Source organism: Dermacentor albipictus, chromosome 5 (genome assembly GCF_038994185.2).
Source record: "Dermacentor albipictus isolate Rhodes 1998 colony chromosome 5, USDA_Dalb.pri_finalv2, whole genome shotgun sequence".
NCBI classification, from domain to species: domain Eukaryota; kingdom Metazoa; phylum Arthropoda; class Arachnida; order Ixodida; family Ixodidae; genus Dermacentor; species Dermacentor albipictus.
In genome coordinates this window covers 164,262,639-164,282,659 of record NC_091825.1, presented here as the reverse complement: position 1 = coordinate 164,282,659, position 20,021 = coordinate 164,262,639, and the positions used below count along the sequence as shown (strand labels likewise).

Below are 20,021 nucleotides of genomic sequence, written 5' to 3'. Positions count from 1 at the left end.
GAACAAATGTAGTACAGACCCTTAAGCTTTCATCTGCCAGCTTTCTGTATTCTGACTGCTGTACAAATTATGGGGATGTGAAAATTACTCTCAGAGGATTTTTTCCAACACAGAAAAACGCCGACCAGTGTCAAGTCGTGTGGGAATTTCTCATGGGAATCTACGGGAATCAGATGTAATCAGGATGCACGTATGAGCTGATTCTTGCCTAATGAACATATCATTGGCAAGGTGGACACAACGCTGAACTCGCTCTTTATAACTTGCAAACTTGTTCCTAGCAGCTGTGGTGAAAGTGCCCTCACGTTGCCTCATCGATGGATATACACTGCCACAGATCATATATCAGAACACCATGCATACCTCAAACCATTCAACTTTGCATCTGAAAGAGAAAAATCAAAGATGTAGCATGCAGACAAGTAACTTTTGTACCACTGGTGCAGCTTACTTAACAGTATGGTGTAGCCGTTATTAAAGCCCTGCTTGCTTTTTACTTTCAGATGTGCAGAAGGATTTATTGGGCAGCGTTGTGAAAACAAGGACACTGCATCACTAAAAAGTGAGTTCCCACCTTTCTTTACTTTTGTTCATTTTGCCACATCAACCTTTGTGATGTGTACCATAGGAGAGCGAGCACAGTATAGCGGATCTGACTGCACCAACAAAATCACATGAAGTTCATTTCCTGCAAAAGAAGAACACCGAGCATTCCTTTATTTTTTGGGCTATTTTATTTTTTTGTAGACATTTTTAAATGCTGTTATTGCTTATGGGCACAACCTCTCATTCAGTGAGCATTTTTATGGCATCTATAAAGGTAAAGAGAATGATAACCTATCTCCCTGTTTTTCTTTTCCATTTGAACAACACTCAATGTGCCTATTAACCACTAAGATGCCGAAGGTGAGTATTACAAGCATTAGAGAGAAAGCTGCAGTATTTAGCATTCGTGCAGCCAACTCATAAGTTTTAGCGTAGTGCTTTGCTCTTTTCCGATCTGTTGGCTATGCTGCATTGTTAGCAGTGCTCTGCTCTGTCGTTCAGTATATACGCATGCTATAGCAGTCCTTATATTTCTTCCTCACGCACACCCACACCCGAAATTTGAGTGGTTCACGTGCTCCTCTACATTTCAACATCTGATGTATTAACAGTGCCATATATCTAGGCTAATAAGGCATCAAGATCATTAAACTGTCGCAAAGTATATGATCACATATCACCAAACTGTGCTTTCCAAGAAGGCAATGAAATGAAAAAAAGAAAAGAACATGTGCACTTGCGTTGGGTGTCCTGTTATCTATCCTTTCTAATGCAATGAGAAGCATTTACTGTAAATCATAGGCGCCAACTAAGGGGGGGGGGGGGGGGAATCGAGCTCCCTCCGGACTTTTCCGGGAGGGGGGCTCAGCCCCCCCCCCCCCCACCAGGCGATGCCGAAGCCTACCCCCCTCCACTCCACCTAACGTGTCATTGCCAGAGTTTTGTCCACCACATCATTTGAGGTTTATTTTGACTTGCCTCGACATTTTGACTTAAAATTTTATTGTGGCTAATAGCTTACTGCATCATTGTTGGCGCGGACGCGCACGGATTTTAATTCATACTTCGCTTTATTCCTGCAAATCCTGACAACAGGAGAAGAAGCGCATTAGAACTTCCAGCGGCGGCTGCCTCGTCCGTATTTTCTCACTTCAAAATTGTTTTAAATTTCCAATCTAAACACTATGAACATACACAATAGATTTAAATAAATACACAGGAAAAAGCTTATTAAATATTTTAAAGAGAAGGAGGTAGCAAATTAACAATTATTTCTAAAGGTATGGATAGCTTATGCCTAGAGAATGAATATGTTGCTGTATGTTCACCTCACTTCAAAAAGCTTTGCGTGCTTTTTTAACCTTCCGAAAAACCTGTAGGCTTTAGTGACCCCTTCGGTTGTCTTTTATCAACGGCGTATGTAATGCACGTGAAGGATGTGTCTCAGTCTCGCTTCTCTTTCCAATCGACTAGCCATATACAGCTTCACTGTAAAACATCGTGATCGAGCTAGTGCTTTATTGCCGCGCCCCGGCCGAAGTAACACGTCGCGTTTGGCGTTAGTTGGAAACAATCTGTGATAGCTGTTGTCTTAGCGTAGATAAAGTGCACGGATGACTCTTTCTTTTTTTTCCACAAGGCCTATCACCACAAAAGCGAATTGACAACGTCAGTGCAAATGTTTAAAGTTGCGTTTTGTTTCGTCCCAGTCGCCCTGTGTTTCTTTAAATTTACGCCGGTACTATGTTCGGTCCCACCTTCTTCGATCACACACTGAATGGACAGCATTGGATGGACGAAATACTGGAAGGAGTGGTGGATGAGTTTCTCAGTGAAGTCCCACTATCACGTCTTCCACTTCCGCGGTATCAGCAAGGTGGGGCACCAGCACACAGCAGCAGCCGAGCACGAAACTGGCTGCGTGGATGCGACTTTTCATGCGAAATTGGCCGGCCAGGCCACCTGACCTCTCTCCACTCGATATCTTTGAAGTTATGTGAAAGAACGTATTTACATGATCTATACGGACGTCAGATTAGGTCGAGGCAAGGATAACGGATGTCTGTCGTCGAATTTCAGCGTCCGTCATCAAGAAAGCCACTGAAGATGTGATAAAGCGAACTCAGTACTGCATAGCTGCAGAAAGAGACACCTGTTCTAACATGTCCTCTAGGCAGCAGCTGGCGTTCAACGGCGCTTACCAATTCATAGATAATAAGGGCACACTGAAATCTGATGTATTTCTTCAGTTTGTTTTTTGTGCAGGCGTCCCAATTGCCAATTCGGCTCATTTAGAAGTGCTATATTTACTTTTTTGAAAGCATCGGTTTTGCCTTTTGTCTACACGTGTGTCGCTTTCCAGTCTGTTTATTTCGCTTTTATTTTTTCCCACGACCCTGTTTTTTGCAGCACGTATACACTTTCATGAAAAATAAAACGGTCACTTTAATTTGGCTTTGCTCCGAAGCAAGAGAGAGAGAGACAACTTCATGTAGTCGCCTGCAGAACGACACCATGAATAAATGGCGGCGTGACGCGGGCCCTGACGCCTTCTCAGCGGGCGGTTTCTACTCAACTCCAGCGCGTGTTACTCCCGCGGTCGGTCGCCCTGAGGAGCAACGTTCCGTCGCAAATTTCTGGCGCGAAATATAGCTGCGCGCGCACTCTGTCGATTCGGTGCGAGCAGAGCCGGGATTTTGAAACATGCTATGCGTATTACATTGCTTTTCGCGTTTCGTGCATGTCAGAGCAGCGCTTCGACCGCGTTATCAAGGGGCTTTTGTTATCAATGGGATCAGTCGGCCTTTAGATACGGATAAGTGTGACGTACAGAGGAAGGTATAGCTGCAAAGCCGCGAAACCTGCTGTCGGTGCTCCTTCCGTTCCATAATTAAGGTGGTGCGCTGCCTCTTTGGGTTTGCGATAGGCAATGCAGTTGCTTTCAATAAGCTTATTTGAGGGCGCTGCTTTATGATGCGGGTGGGAGCGTAGCCACGTGGTATTTTTCATATTTCGTGAGGTTTGTTTGCCAGTCGGAAAAAATTGAGAGCAATTAGTATGTCGCTGAAAACACAGCAGTTAGATGTCATTCGGGGGTGCCTGGGGTGCCTACAAAAGCCTGATTGACAGTTTGATAATTAGGACAGTACTTCTCGAATTAGATAATTAATTGCAATTGTCGAATTAAATTTCAGGAACGAAAAAATTAATGGCGGCTATTTCACTGTACTGGAAACAATATGCAGTAAATTTTCTTCGAGCAACGCAACTGCTTTTGATCTTGGGCTTGGTGCATGATAGTTGGGACACCCTGCAAAATTCACTCAGCAACCGAAATGAGGCCAAGCCGGATTCAGAATCAGCAGCAGTCACGAGCAGCAGCGCTAATACTCGGACTCACAGAATAAAAGAAAAAAAAACAGCGAGGCTACAGTTTCGTCGGAAACGCGAAGCAGTATTAGTGATAGTGAAGTATACGACAATTACACGAAGGAAGATTACACCACCGAGCGACTCTTGGTAGATTCCTGGTGGTGGGAGAGCGCTCAGGCTGTGAAATTGAACTGTCTTCTACTATGAGGTCTTCTAAATTCTCATATAAGGCCATCACTTCAGTGAACAATTCTTCAAGGTCACACGAACTTTCTTCAAGTGCAATATATATATATATATATATATATATATATATATATATATATATATATATATATATATATATATATATATATATATATATATATATATATATATATCTGTGTGTGTGTGTGTGTGTGTGTGTGTGTGTGTGTGTGTGTGTGTGTGTGTGTGTGTGTGTGTGTGTGTGTGTGTGCGCGCGAGGTGGTAATCTATTTATGAAAAGTGATTTCACCCAAATCTTTGGGTTGTTCGAGGAGTTTATGTCATGTGCCCTGTGGCAGTGTCTACTACTGACACTGCACCGTTTTTTTTTTTGTTATTTTCATCCTTCCGCCAGCTACATATAGACTCAATGTATATCAGAAGGCTACATACCTTGTCCCTACAAGTGCTTTCCCAAGCTTCCCTGCACAATTTGTTTGTAGACCATATGTAGACATTGCTCTCTTCTTGTGTTTGCTTTGTGTAGTATGTAGTGCTTGCTTTTGTTGCCAATTGTGAATCACTTCATTTCTGCGTGCCTCACTGTGCTTCCCTTTTCCCCAGCAGCGCCTCCTGAATTCGATACGACGATCCAAATGATGCAGTCCTACTGGATCCGATAGGCGTCGCCTGCTCTAGGAAACTATTTATACATATATATATATATATACAAATATATATATATGAGACGGTGTATGTACATAGGCTATTTAAAACAAGCAACAAAAGAATCACTGGAGAAAGAAGAGCCAACGAAAAATCAAAACACTTCGAAATGTAGGTCGCTTTTTTGTTTTGTCTGCGCTTTTGTTGAGTGTCTTGCTTAGCGTCCACTCATTTTCCCATTCTGTTGTTTATAATGAGTTACATTATTATGCATGCGGCATAAATTGGGTACATAGGTAAAGGCGTAAATATAGTCTGTAGGGAAATATAATTACCAGACTACAAATGTTTTGTGTGGTTTTCTTCTTTCTTGCCCTTCTCGAGACTGCCCAGCTAATAAGTATGCTGAATAATCCAGCGTTAAACTAACACGCGACATAGCGCATAAGCACTAATAGCTGGCAATTCAAAATGCTAAGCAGTAGCATTTCTCAATAATGCTCACTGCTGAATTATGGCAGCACACACTTGGGAGGCTGATGATATTACGACAACAGTGCAAACCTTAGACAAAGTGTGCAATTAACGGAGATGTCAACATTAAAAAATTGTTCCATATAGTATGTTCAAGCAGCGCCTTTTGTCATGTCCTGTACTTATAATTTTGATATGAGATGGGTTGCCTGCTGATCACATGCGTTCTTGTGAACAATCGGCCACACGGTCACTGTGCAAGCTGAAATCTAGCATACCATGTTCAGTGCTGTGTTCATAGACTGCCAAGAGGTTTTGTACATGTCAGTGTCCAAAGCTGTCCTGTCTCAAGAAACAGTATTGTTGAGTGAATGTGGTATTACTGTGAAATTGGCTAACCGGTCAGCCCCAACGATGACAATTGTGTGCACTGGCATTAGAGTGAAACACCGTGGATGTAACACTGCAGCCATGCCATTAAGACAGTCATATTTATGCCAATCTTCACTTTATTCTTGTGGAGTCTTCCTTACACCATGTTGCTCAGTGTTCTATATATATAGTCGACTTCCGTCCGTTAATTCAACGTTGATGGGACCGACGAAATTGATCGAATTATTTGACGGGTCGAATTAAGCAAGATGTAGGAAAACACGTCAAAACAAACTGCTGAATTGTTTGGCAGTTTTTTCCCGATTCTAACATGCCCCCGCTTTCTGTGTGTCAAAAGTAGAAAACTAGCATAGAGGTAACATTAAAGCACCCAAACAATGTAGACATCTAAAGCGCACCCGATGTTTTAGGTAGAAAAATGGGCATTGGTCTAATATTTATTGCACAGTAGCAGCCGGTTTCTTGTCTTCGCCGCAGTACAGCAGTGTTGTGCGGCAAAGCATGGGAACGTAATTTCTGGTTTATTTTTCTTGGAAAAGCACAAGAGGCGCGTTAGAATCGGGTAAGTACCGTAATCATAAATTGTAAGCTACCGTTATTACTTGGAAAATATTCCTAAAGCAGGCCAAAATAAGCTTTTTTCGATGGCAGATAGCGCGTGTTCAACGCATTTACTGTCCCATAAGTTCTGCCGAAACAAACACAGCTAGTAAAGAAGTCGCTATTGGGGTCACCATAGAGGTCAGACGCGTACATGTTGACTGGTCAAGTTCGAATTATCCGGCGAAGGCCATTTTTAGGGTCGAAATAACGAAAGTGTTTGCCCATAGAAATGTATGAGTGCCGGTCGGGACCTACTGTGAGAATAAAATTAACCCCAAATCGAATTAACCGGAGCCAAATTAACGGTAGTCTACTGTACAACTCAAACCATCTGGTAAAAAGCTCTTTAGAAAGCAGTGTGCTGAAGAAATGAATGCAGTCGACTTTTATTACTAATATGACATGTTGGGTCACAAACTTTTCATTTCCCATAAGTCACTTTCCGTATTTCCGTACCTACGAAATCGATAGTCAGCCAGGTGCATGCCAGGCAAGTGTTTTTTTTTTTTTAACGACAAACAATGCATGTTGCTGTGACTGCAAATGCTTACACATCCTTGCCGTTTCGCCACTTGTCTACTGCAGTAGCTTTTTGCAGTAGGATGTGAAACTGAACGACTTGGTTGACGTTGCTTATAACGGCAGTACAAATGAGACGGTGGCGCAGAAAAAAGAAACACACAGGTCAAGCACTCAACTAGCAACTGCTGATGGTGTAAATGCAATTAAAAGGTGAGGACGATAGGTGAAGACGAGACACACATGGCGTATTCACCTATCGTCCTCGCCCTTGACGCTCATTTACACCATCATGTCAAACCAACTCGACCAACTATGTGTATTGAACAAACGTTGTTAGTTCAGCGCGTGTCCTATGTGTTTCTATTATCTGTGTGGCCGTTCCATTTGCACTGACGTTATAATCTTTTTGCAGTATTTCTCTTCTTTGTGTGCCATGAGAAGAGGAACTTATTTTCTGTTATACAAGGCATTTCTGTCTCACCTAATTAATATTGGATATTAAAAGCAATCAATGTTGCAGCAAGCTGCTCAGTATCGAGTCTGTCTGCAAAGTGTATGTGACAAGCCATTCGTGATTGTTTATGCTAATTGCACTCCTTTGTTTGTGCCTTGTCCCTCTTTGCTTTGGAAAGGAACAGATGTGGAAGCAATGATTGAACCATGAACATCGTGTAAGTCATATTTGTCATGCACATTATGCATGCTTGTGCATATCGCATGAAATCTCACTTCAACATTGTGTGAAGAAGATGGCTTAAATTTGCAAGGCCTCCATTAAATTCCTGGAAATGTGAAACAAGAAAAGTTCTATACAAATAGGAAACCAGCAAGCCTAAATATTCTATGTAATGAAGTAGAGCTAAATGTTACAGCGGCTGCTGATGGTTTCAAAACTACACTCATGCAGTCGATGGCTATCCTGCAAGATAAGCTGAATCTATCTAAGCAATGTACTGCAAAATTTAAAAACATGAAACACTCCTTTCTGTGTTGCCTTTCTGATGATTTGGCTAAAAGTAATTCCAGGAAGCTGTAAGACTGATTTAGCCACTCCAAGGATGGCAAAAATACCAATAGCATTTGCACTAAGTGCAAAGGTAAGGAGATTAACTTAATATGTTGAAAAAGTGACTGTGAGTGGTGCCTTCGGAGGTAACTTGAGTTCACACACACACACACGCACACACACACACACACACAAAATTAGCTAGCGTGCTTAGAGGTTCAACGTGCAACGCAAATTTAAGACCGATAACATGTTCAAACACAAGAAATTTATTGATACTAGTAGAAACAAGTAGTACATGTATAGCGTATAAAACTCAGCATCTGTTAATGAACGTTTGATAATCATGGAAGAATGTGCAGAGGTAACAGAAAAGAGAACAGAACATTGTCTCTCATTTGTCCTTTCCACAATTTTTACACTGACTGTAGAAACTTTAGCTATGTCGTCCTAACAAGCCCAAACTTCAAACGTCATTTGATAATGAGCATTTAGTGACATTGCACTCTTCCATATGCATCATGTCTGAATGTTGCACATTGTTTAAAATGGTGAGATTTTCGCTTGAAGACTTATCTCCTGCTAAAATAATGCTTGCATTCTTTTTGCACTCTATGTAAAAAAGTAGGACCAATTGTTTTGGCTCCTACTGCTACGCAAGCACAAAATATTGAATTTGTGTTCAAGATAAACAGTGGAGTCAAAATACTTATTGCGACGTTTACTCAGAATGGTACTATTGTGCGCTAGAATATACTACCAAGAAAATGAAATTTACACATCATATTCGTAAAATTTTTTCAATAGGTGACGGATAGCATGATACATGCTTACTTTTAATAAAATAAGATAATGTTACTACGCTTACAATAGTGAAGATTTTTTCCAGCTGCATCACTAAATTCACTTTTTTTTTCCACAGCCTTACAGGCAGGGAGTCATGCTTATATAGTATTTGTGGCCATTTTTACGGGGGTGGTGCTATTCCTGGAAAACTGCTTCCTCATAGCCTGGACTGTCAAAAGGTAGACCCGATTTTTTTGTGCTCATTTTAGATCATGGCACACAGGCAGTTTAATTGCTCATTGAAAAATTCGTAGTTCCGCCGGAAAGGCGAAGCACCGATTGCGATAGCAAATTAGTAGATAGCTGCACCAAGTAAGCATAGTAGTTTTATCGGCCACAAAAACTTGTAAACATTTGCTAACTAAATTAACAATAATAGAATGCGTAAGCGCGACTCAACGAGGACGTAGAAAAAGACAGACACACGGAGACAGCACTGTCTTTGTGTGACTGCTTCTTTCTACGTCCTTGTTCAGTCGCCCTTACACATTCTATCATGGATTCAAACCAACTAGCCCGTCAACGTGTTTCGACTAAGTTAACCAGCACGGCGTCACGCGCGCACAGGTAAACATGAACGCACATCGCTCGATGACAGCGGAAACTATCTGTAAAAACGCAGAAGTTAGGAATAGCGGCAGCAGCCGCGAGCCAACTGACCTCCGTTCATCTGTGGAAACATAGTAAGGTTCATCACAGCACAACACAAGACAAGGACAAAAGGAGGTATTAAATGACGACACGGCGCTGACTCTCAACTGATATTTTATTGAAGATATGCCTAACATATATATAGGTGCTAGTTGATAACCATGACATGCAGTTGAGAGTCAGCGCCGTTTTATACCTCCTTTTGTCCTTGTCTTGTGTTGCACTGTAACGAACCTTACTATGAATCCCAACCAACTGGCCCAACTTGCCGTCTTGATGCATACGAAAAGTTGAAAGCACAGCGCATACGCAGCTACCGGCACTGCGTGCACTATGCAAACATCACAGATCGCTTTGAAGATGAGGCCCGCGCGGGCGCGCACTTTAGCCATGTCGCAGACCGCTTTCAAGACACATGAGCGCCGCAACGCATTCCTACGACGTCCGCCAAAGGCGTCTACTACGGCGTCCGCGATTCGCGTGGCCAACGCCGTAGTAGACGCCGCGGTTGTCTCCACTCTGTACAGAGCGGCGGGCGAGGAGGATATTGAAGTACCGCCCCACCTCGCTCGCCTCACCCCTCCATCTCGCGCGCCTCAGAAGAGGGCATGCATCCGAGCCGCGTTCCTCGCTCGCGTACGCGAGATTGAACCGCGTTCGCCGGCTCACCCTCACACGCTTTCCCTCATACGGAACTTCACGGCGACGGCAGAAATGCGCCTGCAGTGTCCATATAATTGCTATCGCAATAAAAATGAGCATTGAATCCATTGTCTGCCGCATGCTGCCACCATTGTCACTTTTAATTGCAGTTGCAAGTTTTGTCAAAACTGCAGTTATGTTGAGCGCCACCGAAAACTGCTGTTTGTGCCCCCCAAAATTAGTGAACACGTTGAAATGCAAGCAGAACATAAAACGGCATGAGTATTGTATAATTTCTCAAGAAATCTCAATATAAACTTCCATGAGGCAGGCAACGCCTTGCTGGCAGCTCGGTGCCATCAGACGCCAGTCTGCGATGGTTACACTTTCATATAAAAGGACATCGCACTAGCGCGTAAAAAAGGACACGGACAGGAACACGAAAAAAGACACACCGAACGCTAGACATCAACTGGCTTTATTCTCAGGAGGACACCAACATATATGCAAAAAGACACGTGCTACATGATCAATCACCGAAGCGCATGCGCAATGGCACCTTATTGCGCAGGCATTTTATTTCTTTTGCCGTCAAAGATACGTTTGGTTTGCTGACGCAGGCCTGTTTTTGCCGATGAATAAGGAAAGCCTCGAGTATTTCACGCTCTCTCTGATCTGTGCTAGAAGTAATCACTTGAGTCTTATCAAAGAGCGGCATGCATTCTTTTTCACAGCGCTTGCAGTGTGCCGCCAAGTGCCCAGATCCCATCTACATCGGCCAAACTGGTCGGTGTATCAACGTTCGACTAATGGAGCACAAGCTCCTTGTCGAGGCACCATCGTGATCTGGGCACTTGGCGGCACATTGCAAGCGCTGTGAATAGTTTTAGAATAGAGGCCCCAATAGTTTGGGGCCTCAAAGAGCTTTGTGGGTGTTATACCCCTGTCAAGCGGGCAAGTTAAGTGCACTTACGGGGAACGCACTTCGGGACCTTGAGTGACACTTTAGGCTACGCGGCGCTAAACGGGAAAACAGAGCACACTCGCACTAAAAAGAAATGGCGACAGACTAAAACCATGTTTTTTGAAGATGTACATTAAAATTTTGAAAAACAAACTTATAAAAAGCGATTGCTTTAGTTGCATTATAAATAAAAAAACAATCGTAATCTATATTTACTCAACAAAAAACGAAAGTATCTTTATCAAAAGTGTTGCAAGTCAAGGCCGGCCAAGACGAATGCCTAGCCAATCCAGAACAGTATGGTGGCGTGCGACGAGGCGGCATTTGATCCTCCTAGAACAGAATATGAGCGAGTTATGCTCCGATTATTTCGTTAAAAGCTGTTCAACACCTAGAATTAACTTCTGTGTCCTTTTTCTATGCATCGCATTTTGTACCGTTCGGCGAGGCTGCGTACTCGACCAGCAAAGTGCGTTCCGTGAACGCACTCCGACCGCAGTGCACTCTTCTGCGAGTACACTCAGCTTGCGACGTTTAGATTTGTGAAAGTGTTATGTACCGATTCTGGCTGCTGAGTTCAGTGGATGACGTATCTTCGTCAGTCAACCCTGGTAAAACCCCTTAAACTTCGTAAAGTAGCGACACTCTCCTCCTCCGCCTACACACCTCCTCGTTTCCCCTCTTTCACGCTCCCTCCTCACGTGATGCTATTAGGCTAATGGCGACGCGGCGTCGGCCTCGGCCAGAGCGCGCGAGGAGTAGGCGGCATTCTTCAAAGCGTGGCACTACTTTACGAAGTTTAAGGGGTTTTAAACCCTGGTGTTGGAGAGCGCCCACTTCCGGCCCCAAGAGTGTATATATTCCAGTTGTTATCAAGTTCCCCTGTTCTGTGTTTGTTTCGTGACTACTATAAAAGGTTATTGCTGATACGCCTTGTAGTGATGGTGCCTCGCGATATGACCCACGCAGCAACATAACACTGGCGACGAGGATGGGATTGAATGAGACCATCGCAATGGGAAGCTAGCTCCGTCCAGTACGTACTCGTTCACAATGACGGCCACCACAACGGAGGGGCTCGAGCCTATCGACATCACTCACCCTGAAGGGTGGGAGGACTATGCAGAACGTTTCCAGTTCTTCCTCGAGGCGCAGGAAGTTACGGACGCCAGCAAAAAGAGATCAACATTCCCCAGCCGCTGCGGTCCCGCCACATTTCAATTAGCCAGGGCGCTCCTGGCACCGGCCCAGCTGAAGGATACACCGTTCGAAACCACCGTGCGCGACCACCTAGCGCCGAAACCACCGGAGCTTGCCAAACAATATGAATTCAATCGCCGCGAAAAATACGGCGTCACCTTCAAAAAATGGGAAAACAACGGTGGAGGACCTTCTGTTCGTCTCTGGATCCTCGAAAGCCACTTTCTAGGATCTGGCAGGTAGTACGAAGCCTTCGTGCCCCTCCTCAGCAAAAACATCCTTTCCGTGCTCTAGCACTTCACCAATGTCTGACGGAAGTGCAGGTTGCCGAAGACTTCTGTAAGAGAGTAACCCGTACCGATGTTTCAGCATGTCCAACATTGGATCGACCCGTGCTACCTCCTAAAGATGATCGTCTTGACCTTCCTTTCACGATGCCGGAATTGGAAGCTGCACTTGCTGCGTCTAGACGATCTTCTGCCCCTGGACCTGACGGTATTTCGTATACTGCTCTGTGCCACCTTGGGATGGAAGGTCGGAAAGTCCTGCTGTCATACTATAACGCCACGTGGTCATCCAGTACAGTCCCGAAGCAGTGGAAAACCAGCCGTTTGGTGGCCCTCCTAAAGCCAGGAAAATCACCTTATGAAATGTCATCTTACCGGCCAGTAGCTTTAGCTAGCTGTGTCGGTAAGGTGATGGAACGGATGGTACTCACTAGACTAGAATGGTTCATGGAAAAGAATGAGCTTTATCCTGAAATGATGACCGGATTTAGACGTGGCCGGTCTGCAATAGATGGGGTCATTGATCTCGTGTCCACGATCGAACACGAAAAAAAGCGCCACCGACTTGTAGGAGCAGTTTTCTTAGACATAAAAGGAGCTTATGACAATGTCCTGCACGAAGCCATTCTTGATGCCCTCAGTAATTTAGGCATCGGCGGCCGTCTCTACATGTGGATTGCAAATTACCTAGATGGTCGTGCAGTCTTCATGTCCACGAATGCTGGCGAAACGACAAGACACGCTGTGGTCCGTGGAGTGCCTCAAGGAGGAGTTCTCAGCCCGACTCTTTTCAATGTTGCCCTTATTGGCCTTGCGGAAATAATTCCTGATACAGTACGCATCAGTACCTACGCAGACGACATATGCATATGGGCATCCGCAGTCACGCGACCACAAATTCGTGCCAGATTGCAGCGAGCTGTTTCTTTAACGTCTCAGTACCTGCAGTGCCAAGGACTGCAACTGGCCCCAGACAAGTGCGCTGCGATAGCGTTCACACGGAAGCTCATGTGTTGGTATCCAATTATGATCAATGGAAATGCCATCCCATATGTCACCCACCACAAATACCTCGGCGTTGTCATTGACCACGGTGTTTCATGGTCGAAACATGTGGCAATGTTAAAGAAAAAATTAACTGGGCTTGCTCAAGTTTTTCGCTTTCTGGCCGGTATGAAATGGGGTCCATCTGAGCATTCGCTACTCCGGCTGTACCAGGCTCTCTACGTCGGATACATTCGGTATAGCCTGCCAGTTTTATCAATTATGAGCCCGTCATGTTTGCGTACGCTGGAAAGTGCCCAGGCGCAGATGCTGAAAACATGTCTCGGTGTTCCACGTTGCACCTCAACCTACGGAACAATTGAGGAGGCTCGCGTCACCCCTTTACCTGTCTATCTACGATGCGAACCTCTTCGAGTGTTCCTGCGACTGCTTTGCCGTCATGGACGTCATCCCTTATCGAAACTACCCGATATACGGCCGGACTCCACTTTTTTAAGAGCCGTTAAATGCCAAGCATCTGCCATACCAGCATACTTTGCCCCGGCTGACCTTCCACATATGCCCCCATGGGTAATGTCCAAAATACCGGTACGTCTATCTATTCCCGGAATTTCTAAAAAATCGCGAATACCTACCGTCGGCCTCAGACATTTATCACTTGAATATATGTCGAAAGAATATGACTCCTCGGTGAGCGTGTATACAGACGGCTCGGTCTCGTCGTATGCGTCTGGTGCGGCTTTCGTCGTGCCTGCGCATCAAGTCATTCGACGGTTTCGTCTGCATAACAAGACGACTACAACATCTACGGAATTAGTGGCGATAAGAGAGGCCGTTCAATATATTGTGCGACAGCCTCCTCAAATATGGACAGTTTTCAGTGACGCAAAATCGGCTCTTCAACTACTTAGAGTGGTGTTGAAAGAAAGCGCTTATAGAGTGTTGGCTCTTCAAACTGCCGAGCTCTACACTTTAGCGCAAGAAAACGGCCACCACATCACATTTCAGTGGATCCCTAGTCACTGTGGTATACAGGGCAGCGAACTGGCCGAAGCCGAAGCGAAGAAAGCACTCGAAGAACGAGAGTCACTGCTTTCAATTCCTTTTTCAAAAGCGGACGCCAACTGTCTCCTCTCCAGTGTCATCCGAAAATTGACAGCAAAGCACTGGGACAATCCGGATAATCGCCACAGACGACTCCAGAGATTGGACCCCACCATGAATTTTAGGCTACCACCGAAAATTCAACGAAGCTGTGCCAGTCTTCTGCACAGACTAAGGCTGGGGGTAGCGTTTACGCGCGGGTACGTGCACCTCATGCGACGCACAGAGTCTCCACACTGTGAGGTGTGCAATGTGACTGAGACTATAGGTCATGTGCTTTGTGACTGCCCTAAGTTTGTGGGAGAGCGTGATAGGTTGGTCAAGGACCTTACGCGCCTCGACAGCGCACCGTTGTCGGAGGATGTTATTTTAGGCTCTTGGCCAGACGCTCAGTCGAGTTTCAAGGCCATCAAGGCATTACTGAACTTTTTAAAACTTACGGGCCTGGACTGCAGACTTTGAGCATGCCAAATTGCTCGCCATATGTTTTACATCTTCCTTCTATCGTCATCGTCACCCATCATGCACCTCTTTCTTCCCTCTTTCTTTCCCTCTTCCCCTTCCCCCAATGCCGAGTAGCTGGCTAGAGGAATATACCTCAGGCCGACCTCTCGGCATTTCGTGTCATTAAACTTCTTTCTCTCTCTATCGCCGCGACCAGGCACCAAATGAGTCTGCCGCCGCCTACCTCGCTGCTCTTCGAACGACGGCACAGCACTGCAACTTCAACGACCTCGACACCGTGCAACGGGATCAATTCGTGTTCGGACTGCAGAACGACACGGTGAAGCGGCGACTACTGGCGAAAAAAGAGGTGTCTTTCACCAGTGCTGTCGAGGAAGCAGTCGCCGCTGAGGCCATTGCCCGGGAAGCCAGCCTAGCCTCGTTTCAAACCACCAACGCGCCGCGTTTCGAGCCCGTGCGTCAAGGGACGACGACTGGCGATGATGGCGAGCAAGACACCGCCAAAGATGTTCTTCGGTTACGTGCGAGCCCCACTCAGCGACAGGACACCGAGATATTGGTGGGCGGCCCCTGCGCCAGCTGTGGAGGCCCGCACGAACGCCGCCTCTGTCGGTTCCGTGGTGCCCAGTGCAGGGAATGTGGAAAAACCGGGCACATATTGATAAGCTCTGCCGGTCCCGGAGGCAGCTTAGCCCACTTCGAAATGCCAGACCAAGCCCGGACGCAACAATTCAAGACAACTCCACGCACAAACATTTCATACTGCGACGACTTGGCAGTTACTGCTATGAACGAAGTGTCTAAACCCGCCAAGAGGAAGATACATGTGAGCGTAAAAATCGAAGGCGCACAGTGTCGGATGAAGGTGGATTCGGTATCAACCTTTTCCATTATCTCCGACGCCACAGCCAGACGCATTTTTCCAAAGGGGCCTGTCCAAAACCTACAGCCACTTGACGTATATGTCATGAGGGACTATCAAGCCAACCGTATCGCTGTACGTGGAGTTGGTACCGTCCGAGTGCAGTTCAAAAATTTCGACGGCCCATTGCGCCTGGTCATTGTCAAGGGCGAGCGTCCAAGTCTTCTCGGGCTGGATTGGTTTCCGGCACTCGGTATAAATATCACGGGAGTACAACATGTCGATCAGCAGCCATCCTTACTTGATAACATATTCCAGGACTTTGCCTCTGTGTTCGACGGGACGCTGGGCTGCTACAAGGGACCGCCCGTGCAGTTTGCACTTAACCCTGAGGTTGTGCCTATCCACCTGAAAGGTTCCTTTCGCACTTCGACCAAAAATCGACGCCGAACTGGACAAACTAATGCAACAAAAAATCCTAGAGCCGGTTGACCACGCTCGTTGGGAAACCCCTATTGTTACGCCACTGAAGGCAAATGGGGACGTCCGCATCTGTGCAGACAAGTGTAGCATCAACAAAGCCTTGCAGCAGCACTCGTATCCGGTACCAGCTGTCACCCACCTGCTGGCATCCCTCTCTGGTGGAACTGTCTTTGCGAAGCTAGACTTAGCACAGGCCTACCAACAGCTCCCAGTGACTGACGAATCTGCAGAGGCGTAGACCATTGTGACGCATCGGGGTGCTTTCAGCGTTCGACGATTACAATTCGGTGTCAGCGTCGCACCTGGCATCTTCCAGAGTTTAATGGAGAACCTACTGCGCGGACTACCAGGCGTCATTCCATATTTTGATGATGTCCTCATTTCAGGTGCACCGCACCAGGAATTGCTTAGTCACCTTCGAGAGGTCCTTCAGCGGTTCCAAGATGCAGGGCTTAAAGTCAAGAAGGAGAAATACCAGCTAGGAGTGACTCAAGTGGAATTTTTGGGTTTCCGAGTCGATGCTGAGGGAATCCACCCCACACTGGCCACTACGCAAGCCATCCTTGACGCACCGCGCCGTTTAACAGAGCCGATCTGCAGGCATTCCTGGGTCTTCTCAATTTCTATCATGCATTCCTTCCACACAAGGCCACTGTCGCTGAACCCCTGCACCGTTTGTTGGACAAGGTCCCCTGGCTGTGGGGAAACCTACAACAAACTGCGTTCCGCAATGTGAAAAAGCTACTGGCATCCAACCAGGTGCCGACACTTCGACGAGAAGAAGCCTTGCCTGCGATGCGTCCCCGTACGGAATAGGAGCGGTGTTGAGTCACAGAATGTCAGATGACACGGAAGCACCAATCGCTTTTTATTCAAGAACCTTGTCCTCTGGGAGTGGAATTACGCCCATATTGATAACGAGGCACTCGCTGTGGCTGCCGGAGTAAATAAGTTCCATGACTACGTATTCGGCCGCCCATTTCAGATCCATACAGACCACAAGCCGCTCCTGGGGCACTTCACATCAGACCGGCAACCGCCACAGATGCTTTCACCGCGAATGTTGCGTTGGTCCATTTTTCTGAATGGATACCAGCATACTCTCCACCACCGACCAGAAAAACAGTTAGGCCACGCAGATGGTCTCAGCCGACAGCCTCAAGCGGACCAGTGACAGGATGACCCTTCGCCAGCAGAGGTCGTCATGCTTCTGGACGTACTTCCAGAATCTCCAGTCCATGCAGACGATGTGGCTAAGTACTCCGCCAAGGTCGCTATCCTCTCCCGTGTCCTCAACTGGGTGTGGAATGGGTGGCCAAGGTGCGCTCCGAGTTCCGAATTGACACCATTCGTGTCCAGGCAACGTGAGCTGTCCGCCCACAAGGGATGCTTACTGCGGGGAGACCGTGTGGTGATTCCACGGAAGTTCCCTTTCCGGGTCCTCGAAGCTCTGCATGTCGGACACCCCGGCATCGTCAGAATGAAAGCGCTTGCCCGCAGTTATGTATGGTGGCCCGGCATGGATGCGGCCATTGAAGAATGGGTCCGGCGGTGCTTTCCTTGCCAGGAAACACGGCTCGAGATGTCTCGGGCACCTGTGCACCCATGGGAGACGACCCGGATTCCATGGTCACGCCTGCACATTGATTTCGCTGGTCCATTCCAAGGACAAACCTTCTTGATTGTGGTGGATTCTTATTCCAAATGGCTGGAGGTCATACCAATGTCGTCAATGACATCGAGTGCTGTAATCACTACCTTACGAAGATTGTTCGCAACTCATGGCCTGCCAGATACCCTCGTCTCAGGCAATGGCCCGCAATTCACATTCACAAAATTTCGACGGTTCCTGGATGCCAACCTCATCCGCCAAGTGACATCTGCACCGTTCTATCCATCCACGAATGGGCAGGCTGAAAGGATGGTTCGGACCACCAAAGAGGCATTATCTCGGATAATCCGAGGAAGCTGGGCACAGCGCCTGGCAGACTTCCCTCTACAGCAGCATGTAACTCCGCACACAGTCACGGGACGCTCCCCGAGCGAGTTGTTGATGGGGCGCCGACTGTCTACCATGCTGGACCGACTGCACCCAGACCGGGCCCCTGACAAGTCCTCCCGGTTGGCACAAGCTCTGCCTACACCACCCACATATTCCAGCTCGACGACCCTGTATTTGTACGTAACTACAGCCAGAGCCCACCATGGGTACCTACTGTGATTTCCTGAGCAACTGACCCGATCTCTTATGAGGTTGCTCTTCCGGACGGCCGTGTGTGTCGCCGGCACGTGGACCAGCTTCGTCGTCGGAGCAGCATTCCCATGAGGTTAGCCGAAACCATACCTGAAGGAGGACAGCCTGAGGTCCGGCTTGCGTCGATGGTGCCTCGCGATATGACCCATGCAGCAACACAACAGAAAGTGCCCTTAAAACCGAGTGCACGCTCCGTAAGTGCACTGAACTTGCTCACTTGACAGGGGTATTAGCGTTGGGGCACGCAGGAGTGAAGAGTTTTAGAATAGGGCTTTGCGTTTGCGGATAGCGTCTTGCGCTGACATCGCCACTACGGCGTCAAAGAAAAGCTATTAGAAATAATGAAATACAATATCTTATTTTATGATATGAATAGTAATTTTGACTTACGTGTATTCGCGTTTAATTACAATTTAGAGGTTATTCTGTAAGCAGCAAACAATTAGTTGCGCTTAGTTTTGAGCAAACGAACTTTACGTGCCTTCACCAGCCAAGCTTAGCCGTGTTAGGCGTACGAGCCATAAAATGCACAATCGAATTCGAAATCAGCGGCGTCTCATGAATCAGTCTTCATAACAGACGCTAGTTTAGAGAAAGCGATAACCGCACTCATTTCTCCTAGCTTGCGAACATCACGCGTTACCATGAATCGAACCCAGTTTGGTGCTAGGTTAGAGCCGTCGCTTCGATGGGTACCGCCATGTTTGCTGACTCAAAGCTTTTGTGGCCGCTATTTGGGCTGCCGCTAACGCGGTGAAATAACGTTTCCAACGCAAAACCCAAACGCAGTTTGCGTCTCGCGCATGCGCAGTGACTTCGACGCTATTCCTTTGGGGCCCCGAAACGTTTGGGGTCCCTATTCTAAAACTCTCTATTAATTGCTTACAAAAGTTAAGCCAGTTAGTCATTCCACATCATGATATATAAAAAATGTTAAGCTTCATGTAGTTACAAATAAGACAAAAATATTATGCTAAAGAGTGACTTTATTACTTGTTTTTTGTACAATCAAAGCTGCCTATATGTGTACTGTGACTTGCACCTTGCTGCATGCACCTCTGTAGAATAGATATTGGTCAAACAATGCAATGTGAATGAATTCTGTAACTGAGACATATGTGTTGATTGAACCCTAAATTTCGGTATTCATTGACTTCAGCGGAAAGTGAAACTGTTGTAGTGGTACTTGCGACCTTATGAACTGCGTGTTGCAGTCTAATCAACAGATAAAACCAAACATCAAAAGTGCACTTGCAAATGTTTAATATGCAGACAATCAACGAAGTTAAAATGTGCTTGCATTTGTGTCTCGGCAAGCCTTGTACACACAGAGGCTTTGCCTCATTTTGCTGGTGCTGCAAGACCTAGTTTTTGCAACTACGGTTCCGTTCTTTTTAGGCACATGAAAACTCACAAGGCCATGGGCCACATCTGAGCAGACACCTAAATGTACCCAAAAGGTCGTCAAGCTGCCAGCACTGGTATGTATA

The 20,021-nt window shown here is 46.4% G+C and overlaps 2 protein-coding genes across 3 annotated transcripts in view; both read left to right on the top strand.

Annotated features, from left to right (window-relative positions):
* Nucleotides 1-20,021, top strand: part of LOC135917554 (uncharacterized) — a 225,255-nt gene that overhangs the window by 198,142 nt on the left and 7,092 nt on the right. The window contains exons 5-9 of one of the 2 annotated variants that reach the window (XM_070539282.1): nt 504-562; nt 4,729-4,941; nt 7,401-7,433; nt 8,691-8,793; nt 19,930-20,012. In XM_070539282.1, the coding sequence (XP_070395383.1) occupies nt 504-562; nt 4,729-4,787 (118 nt within the window). In that variant the 3' untranslated portion in view covers nt 4,788-4,941; nt 7,401-7,433; nt 8,691-8,793; nt 19,930-20,012. Of the gene's footprint in view, nt 1-503; nt 563-4,728; nt 4,942-7,394; nt 7,434-8,690; nt 8,794-19,929; nt 20,013-20,021 lie in introns of both variants that reach the window. The other variant, XM_070539284.1, reaches the window with a different exon arrangement.
* LOC139060353 (uncharacterized) lies at nt 11,925-16,515 on the top strand. The gene is made up of 4 exons (XM_070539471.1): nt 11,925-12,149; nt 15,129-15,758; nt 16,113-16,209; nt 16,355-16,515. Exons 1-4 carry the CDS (start codon nt 11,925-11,927, stop codon nt 16,513-16,515), a joined length of 1,113 nt encoding a protein of 370 aa, XP_070395572.1.

What these genes read in the sequence shown, in the direction of transcription:
- LOC139060353 (XM_070539471.1), top strand. Translation starts at nt 11,925, where the DNA reads ATGACGGCCACCACAACGGAGGGGCTCGAGCCTATCGACATCACTCAC. An exon ending in ATACACCGTTCGAAACCACC is followed by an intron (nt 12,150 to 15,128) that starts GTGCGCGACCAC and finishes CGCCGCGACCAG; the next exon opens with GCACCAAATGAGTCTGCCGC. An exon ending in CCGCCAAGAGGAAGATACAT is followed by an intron (nt 15,759 to 16,112) that starts GTGAGCGTAAAA and finishes AACATATTCCAG; the next exon opens with GACTTTGCCTCTGTGTTCGA.